Source organism: Rhinolophus ferrumequinum, chromosome 10 (genome assembly GCF_004115265.2).
Source record: "Rhinolophus ferrumequinum isolate MPI-CBG mRhiFer1 chromosome 10, mRhiFer1_v1.p, whole genome shotgun sequence".
Taxonomy (NCBI): Eukaryota; Metazoa; Chordata; class Mammalia; order Chiroptera; family Rhinolophidae; genus Rhinolophus; species Rhinolophus ferrumequinum.
In genome coordinates, this window is record NC_046293.1 from 13,112,115 (window position 1) to 13,119,901 (window position 7,787).

Genomic DNA, 7,787 nt, shown 5'->3' on the forward strand with positions numbered 1-7,787 from the left:
TTACCTCTGCTTTCTCGTCCCACCCATTTTATGCTCTTACAAAGGTCTCCCGTGGTGTGTTAATGGCTAAATCCAATGGGTCCCTCTCACACTTAAGCTCCCCAACCCCTGTGATTCATAGGAGACTCTCAACCACTCCCTTCTTGTTATAAAATGATATCCACATTTAATTGTCACGATCTCCTACTAGCCTGGTTCTCCTTCTAACTTCTTAGTCCTCTTCAAAGACATACCTTCTTCTGCCACTCCCTGGAGGGTAGGCCTGCCCCAGCTTTGTTCTCTTGCTCTCAGTAGCCTCCCTGGGAGCTCTCACCTATTCCTATTACTATCGTGTTTCCCTGAAAATAAGACCTAACTGGAAAATAAGCCCTAGCATGAATTTTCAGGATGACATCCCCTGAACATAAGCCCTAATGCATCTTTTGAAGCAAAGATTAATACGAGACCCGGTCTGATTTTCGGGGAAACACGGTACCTATATGTATATGACTCTCAAGTCTACAGCTGTCCTTGATGTCCTTCCTGACCTTGACATCAGCCTTTACAACTGTTTATGGACAGGAGTAGCCTATTGGTATTTCAAACCCAGCGTCTCCGAAACAAGACTTGTACCTTTTAAATCTGCTTCTCTTTCCGTGTTCCCCATTTCAGTGGATGGGAATTTAACTAGAGTTGTCTTTAACTTTCTCCCTCTGCCTCTTCCCTCATTCCCCTTCTCTGAGTTACCAGGACCTGTCAGTGCTCCTCCCACGTGGTCTCTCAGCTCCTCCCTTCCTTTTCATTCCCCTGCCTCCGCCTTAAGCTAGGCTCTCACTTCCTCTCTTCATTATTGCAATACCGTATTGGCCGGCTGCTTCCTGCCGTGAGAGAGATCCTCATCCACAGTGCTAAATAGTTCACTCTCTTTCCAAACGAACAAAAAGAAAAAAGCTTTTTTCCGATAGTTCCCCATTGTCTAAAATATAAAGGGCAAGTTTTGTTTTAGCCTCGCTTTCAAAGCCTTCTAGAACCTTGTCTCAGCCATCATTTCTAGTCTCCTATTACTCAGGCTCTACTCTCCAAACACAGTTCCTACTTTCTAGGCATCTTCCCTCAGACCCTCTGCCTGTAATGCTCATTCCATTTTCATCTGCCTGGTACTGCAGCCCCAAAAGCTGTCCTCCTACTTCTTTGCTCTCTGGAAGCTGGAACAAATCGCTCTTTTCTCTCTATCTTCATAGCATTTTTAATTTTGGACATCATACACCTTTTTTCCTCATGTTCAGGTAAAATGGGTCTATTTTTCCTCCAGATTGTAAGATTCTTTAAATTCCATTCAACAAAAAAGTATGAAGCTTGATTTCTTTTTTTTCTTTTCTTTTTCTTCTTTTTCTTCTTTTCTTTTTTTTTTATTGTAACAGCAACTAGAACGCAAAACAAGTAAGCTGAAGCTTTGGGACTGGCCCTTTCTAGTGGGAAGGAGGCTGCTGTACTACGGGCAGGAAGTGGGCACGTAGGCACTTCTTTCCCCCAGTCTACGACTTTGCACGTGCCAGCTGAATGGCACTTCGAGCTATAAGACCTAAAAGATGATGCAATCTAATCTTCACGTGTCTGTGCAGAGAGAACTGAGACCACAGAAGTGGGGAACTCACCCAACATCACCAGGACAGTGAGTGGCTGAGCTGGACCAAGCCCTAGGCCAGGGCACACTGCCACACCCCACCCCAGCCCCTCTTCTCTGTACACTCGGGGGTTGGGATGAGGTGGCGCAGCTTTGAATTAGGGTTATGAACCACAGGGAATATTCTAAAAGCAATAAAGTGTAATCAATGGCTATGTCTGGGCTGAGTGGCCAAAAAAACAAGGAAGATCTTGAAGGTCATATAAACGTTTCTCCTTTCGTGACTGCATCATTTCCACAAAAACCCCCTCTGTTGCTTCACGTAACTTCTTGGTCATTGATTTTGTTCATGTCTAGTATCCACTTTAGCATCTTTGTCACGAGCATTTTTTCTTTTTTTTGGAAACATGAATGTGATCTTTCTTCTACAGCACATCTGGTATTTTCACATCCCAACAAAAGTCATGCGCATTTTTACTGCAAACATTTTCACTGCATATCTAATTAGCCAATTAGTAAGGCTATTTTGCTGTAAAAAGGATCAAATCACAAAAAATAAAAGAGGAACATTAAAAAGGACATAACAGGGGCGGCTGGTTAGCTCAGTTGGTTAGAGCACGATGCTCTTAACAAAAAGATTGTGGGTTCGATCCCCACATGGGCCACTGTGAGCTGCGCCCTCCACAACTAGATTGAGACAACTACTTGACTTGGAGCGGATGTGTCCTGGAAAAACACACTTAAAATGAATGAATGAATGAATGAATGAATGAATGAATGAATGAACAAACAAACAAAAACATAAAAAGAACATAATAAAATTAAAAGGAATTTATTGTGAAATACAAAATATCGGAATGCATTTCAAATGTGTGTAGATTCATGGAATGCTGTGCGAATAACTGATTTTATTTTATGGATTGTAGCTAGTCACTTGTCCTTATTCTATGGGACATGTGGGTTCAACACTGTGCCCTCAGAGAGAACCCCCAGCCCCTTTCTCCTTCCAAGGTAGTGGGTTTCAAAATAAGAAGCCAACTCTTAGGGCAAATCATCCTCATCTGAAAGAAACGCTAACTATGTATTTTAAGACCATCATCACTACCACACCTGCTCGTCACTGTGTAGACCATTATGAGGGCTAGGTAAGATTTATGCATAATATAAAAATGGGAGTAACTATGACAACTTGTCAGTGGAAAAATGAAATGAAAGTGACAATTATTTCAAATACATTAAGTCAAATGAATGCAGTTGATTCATCAATGGAGAAATGAAACCAAGCAACCAAACCAAAAAAACCACCAAACTATTAACCAGTTATTTTATCTTTTTTTTATGGCAAAATCACCTTCCAGCCAATTAGTGATGTGGCGAAAATGTTTGCAGCAAAAATGATGGCATAAGTACTTAGAACCAACTTTGTTCTTTTTGAAAGTAAAATGGTTCTGTGGTTAATTAAGCGTTCACTCACAGGAAAAGGAAAGATGGAACATTTTAAAAGGTCTCATTCCTGGACTGGTGCTCCTCCTGGAAGCCATCAGGAAGTTTCTAGAAAAGTTGCCTGATTTTTTTTTTCTGAAAACAAAGTTATATGATTGAGATAAGATTTTACGTAATTTTTTCCAAAAGGTTTTTCAAAATCATTGCCTTATTCTTAATAGGGCTTCAAATAAAGCCACATTAAAAGTCTCTTAATGCATTTTATCCAGAATAAAGTTCTCTATTAAAACCACCTTTGTCTTTCTCTTTATTATAAGCCACTCATCCCAGCATAGTGTATTATATTTATTCACGGATTTTATACATCTAGTTAAAGAGGTAAAAGTATTTTTTCATGCATTTAAAAAGCAATCACATAGTCTGTGTAGATGAAACAAAATATACTCTTTTATTGTTGCTATTTCTATTTCTAAAAGTGTCAAAAAGTGTCAAGGTGTTAGCCCATGTCCAACCAGAATAAAGGAATGGAGAGCCGGATTACTGCCTGTCAAAGACCCCTGAAAAAGTCTCCCAAGGTTCTTAGTGACTTGATTAATTAGTATCTCCTCCAACTCACCAGGATGGTAACATGGATGTCCCCTGCCTCTTTTTTTTTCCTAATTAGTAAATATATCTCACTTAGGCTTGCTTCTCTGAAACCCTCACATGGGATAAAGACCTGCTAGAGACTAAAATGGATATGTTGTAGGAGTGCATGAGGTTGTAACTACGTGATAGGTAAGAGAAAACAGCTCTTACATCTTGTTCATTCAAACCAAAATACTCTCCCTTGTTCTTGAGAAAAAGGAAAGTTTGGTTGTGAATCATTGCATAGCATTTATCTGTGCAGCTGGAAACAAGAGCATGCTGTTATAGCTCATCGTTATAAATAGTAGTAATTATACTTTTTAACATGGTTCAGTGTTCCACAGGTCAAGTAATGTTTGCTCAGAGCAAGGGAAGGACTGGATCTCAGCTCAACTAATCGTAGCACCACTAACCTGGGCAAGGCAGATAACCTTGAGCTTCATTTTTTTTTTTAAACCACAAAATATGAGTAATATCTCACAAATTTATGAGAATTAGGACAAAATGTAGAAAGCACACAACTTAATTCCTCGCATGTAAAAAATGTTCACTAACTATTAGCTTCCCTCAGTTGACACATCCGTAAAAAGAGGGTAATAAAACCTACTTCAGGAGACCAGTGTGGGGATTACGTGCAGTCCTGAAAGGACTCACCATTGTCAGTTTGTCTTTTTGTCTATTTCCTAGCCGCGCTCCCCACCCCCATACCAAAGCTGCCTGTGTGGAAAGGGCAATTCAGCATATTAGGAAATAACTTTAGAGAGAGGAAGTTTATTTCTTAGGTTAACAAGCTTTTGACTTATCTACTGAATTTATAATTTTGTCTCAGGGGGAAAAAAGACAACTAGAATTAAGTATTTTTAAAAGACTAGGAACAAGCCAACGTCACTAGATAATGTCAATATAACTGGAAAGAAGATTGAGAATGTACCAACCTCAGTCCATCCCATTCAACCCGCTAAGCATGTCTTTCTTTTTCATTTTTTTCAAAGTCACCATGTCACTTCAGTTTAGCCAAAGTTAGATGGAATGAGAACTACAAGGGGCGGCGCAAAGAAAAGGGAAATGAAAAAACGGTGGACGAAAACAACTGAGAGGAAAAGTAAGTTTTCATACAAATCTGAGTTCTCTTCCAAAGAGATCGTTGACACTAACATGTTATCTGCTAAATGCGATGCCGTTTCCAAATAGCCACTTTTTGATAAAACGCGATACGTCAAATATGGAACGTCTTCTCTCGCACCGCCGTTCACATAGTCAGTCAACAGCCTAGACTGGCCTAGCAGCGCGCTCTGACCAGTGTGTCCTCAGTCGTCAGCTCAGAATCACCACCTTCCGCCACAGCACCGCGTCGATTAAATGTCTAATACAGTTTCCAAAGGAAGGAATGAAAGCAAGCATTCCTCTCATCTTAACAACTGCCATTTATTTATTTACTTTGGGAAAGTTCTTCTTTGTTTACGGTTGGATTTATTTCAATAGTTTGTACAGAATTCACCCACACGGCTGACTGTAGGAAATACCCACTGTGACTGCGCGTTGAGTTTTCAGAATGAGGTGCTCAGAATCTGGTATGGTTTGCCTTTGAGAAGTACAAAAGAGTTTCCTTTAATAAGCACCTTTACATTGCAGGCACAAAACCAACAAGAGGGATAAAGCCAACCAGAACGTCAAAACATCTTTCCCCCCCAAAGCATTAATTTCTTATTCCTAAGATTTTTTTTTTTCCCTGGAAGAAAAGCCAGACAAAAATACAATGCAACCAACTTGGGAGAGAACCTCAGACCAGACTGCAAAGGCGCGCGGTGCAGCGGGCACGAGGTCCGGCCTGAGTCCCGGGGCTCGCTAGCTGCCCCCCTCCTCGGGCTCGCTGCAGGGCGAAGGCGCCGACGAGGCCTTGGACTCGCCATCGCTGTTGCATTCGGGCCTGCGCGGGGTGCCGGCTGGGTCCTCCTGCCCCGGCGCGTGGCGGTCCAGCAGCTCCTGGAGGTGCTTGATGTAGCCGATGGCGGCGCGGAGCGTCTCCACTTTGCTGAGGCGCCTGCCAGCCAGCTCGCGGGGCAGGTGGTCTCGGAGGCGCGCGTACCCCTCGTTCACGCAGCGTACCCGCTGCCGCTCGCGCTGGTTGCGCTTGTGGAGGAAGGCGGGCTGGAAGGCGCCGTCCAGCGGCAGGGGCAGGTAGGGCCGTCGCGGGGCGCGGCACGCGGCGTCCAGATGCAAGGAGACCCTGAACGGGTCACTCAGAGGAAGGCGGGGCAGGGTCCCAGGCAAGCTCAGGGGCACCGGGTGGAGGTGGTACGGCAAGGTCAGCAGGCCGGCGGGTTTATGTTTCTCCATCGTTCGCCCAAAAGCCAACCGATCACCCCAGAGATTAATCTCTCAACAGAAAAGAAAGCTGCAAATCTTCAAAGCAGAGATGCCGGTCCATTCAGACTGCCTGGCACAACAGGTCTGTGTTTGGAGAAGTTTCTGGGTCCGGAAGCTAGGTTCCAGAACAAGCTTCAAGGACACTTCGCATGATCCCATAAATTCATTGCACTCCTCAATCTATTTATGAAGATCCAGACGGAGGTGCTAGGCAAAGATTTAGGACCCCTTAATCCACACTTTGAACCCGTCTTCCTCTCTGATCTTCTTTAAAAAGATAACAAAAGGGGTTCCACTGCTCGGTCCCCCAGCCTGGCAATGTGAGCGTACACCAAACAGAGTAATCTTCCGAAGTCACCTAAGCTTTTCGATGACTGTAATCCACTGATTTGGGTCTTCAAGAACATAGAAATCTGCAAGGATTCAGAAGAACTCATCCCAGGAACCAACAGATCTCCTGGCGGCCGAGCGGCTGAGCGGAAAGATCACCCAGAGGCTTTCTCCTTGAAAATCAAAACTTGACTGCCCTTTGTGGTTTCCGGCGTCCAGGGCTAATGGAAAGGGCTTTTACTCTGTTTGCAAACCTACACTTGCTCTTTCATTTCTGGGGAGGTGGAGGGAAGACTTCATCAAAGGAAAGACTGCTCCCTTGTGGTTATAAAATGTGTTAAGTCAAGGAGGACCCTAGGGAAGGCTTGAGGGTTTTCTTCTCCGAAGTCAAATCTTTTAAAACCCCAATTAGACATTTTTTTGAAGGGAACAGGAAAGAAATATAGTTTAGCAACGAATATAAGGGTCTGGCTATTATGCTTCAACTTACGGTTAACGCAGGGTGCTTCATGCATTGTGCTATTTTTCAGGAGCACATCAAAAGGCTGAACAGTAACAAACACTTTTAGCCAAAGTCATTTCTCACAATGCTTACTGTAAACACACTTTAAACACAGCTTTCCGACCTCTTCTAATCCCACCCAGGATATAAGGACATCATCTTTCCATAGTGTAAAGAGCGGATTTCTATTGTATTCTTTTTGTCTTAAGAAAAAGAAAGGTGCAATTTATTTTCTCCCTTGGGGGCAGGAAAGCAACATTTGAAAGGTGGAGAGCCCCAATTCCAAGGAGAAAGGATGGTGGCTTTGAAGACCTTTCTTTTTTCACACACCACCAAAAATGAATAATTAATCCACCCATGTTGGTGAAGGGCTTTGAAGATGAAAGTGTCATTAAAAATCCAACTGTACTGGTTAATGTCAAAGAACGTGTTATCACACTGAAAAATCAGATTTCCTGTTCTGCAAACCAGCACATTAAAGGCAGCTTCTACTTTAAAAGTCCAACTTAAAAACAAGAGAAGCAAAAACCCCCTCCATTTATGACCAGACTTTCTGCCTGTTCCTCAGGAGCCAAGGTGTCGCCCTAACATGTTGTTTTTTTTTTTTGACAAGTCCTACGCTTCCCTGTTTACTCTAAATGATCTGCCCGAAGCAACTGGAAAAACACTTCCATCAAGGCAAATAAAATGGAAATAATTATTCCTTTCAGGCATAAGATAGTCACATTTTATAAGACATAGCTCCCCATGTGGCTTGTACCGGCAAACAAGCTTATATGTCATCTTAACTTCTCAGTAGAGTTAGATCATGAGAAAGTTCTTCTTGTTGGGAGAAAACCCCACCAGACAGGCAGATAGACGATTAGACCACGACGTGCCTTTTGGCCATGTCAAAGACGTTCGCCTTCATTCTGA

At 42.9% G+C, this 7,787-nt stretch overlaps 1 protein-coding gene across 2 annotated transcripts; it reads right to left on the bottom strand.

Annotated features, from left to right (window-relative positions):
- Positions 1-2,491: 2,491 nt before the first annotated feature.
- On the bottom strand, positions 2,492-6,599 carry ASCL4 (achaete-scute family bHLH transcription factor 4). Of its 2 annotated transcripts, none has more exons than XM_033116256.1 (2): positions 5,453-6,599; positions 2,492-5,255 (listed from the first exon to the last, which is right to left on the bottom strand). In XM_033116256.1, exon 1 carries the CDS (start codon positions 6,008-6,010, stop codon positions 5,519-5,521), a length of 492 nt encoding a protein of 163 aa, XP_032972147.1. In that variant the 5' UTR covers positions 6,011-6,599; the 3' UTR covers positions 2,492-5,255; positions 5,453-5,518. The 2 variants fall into 2 exon arrangements, with proteins under 2 accessions (XP_032972147.1, XP_032972146.1); XM_033116255.1 differs by having other exon boundaries at positions 5,441-6,599.
- Between the last annotated feature and the right edge of the window lie 1,188 nt (positions 6,600-7,787).

Coding starts and splice junctions, on each gene's coding strand:
- ASCL4 (XM_033116256.1), bottom strand. CDS start 6,010: ATGGAGAAACATAAACCCGCCGGCCTGCTGACCTTGCCGTACCACCTC.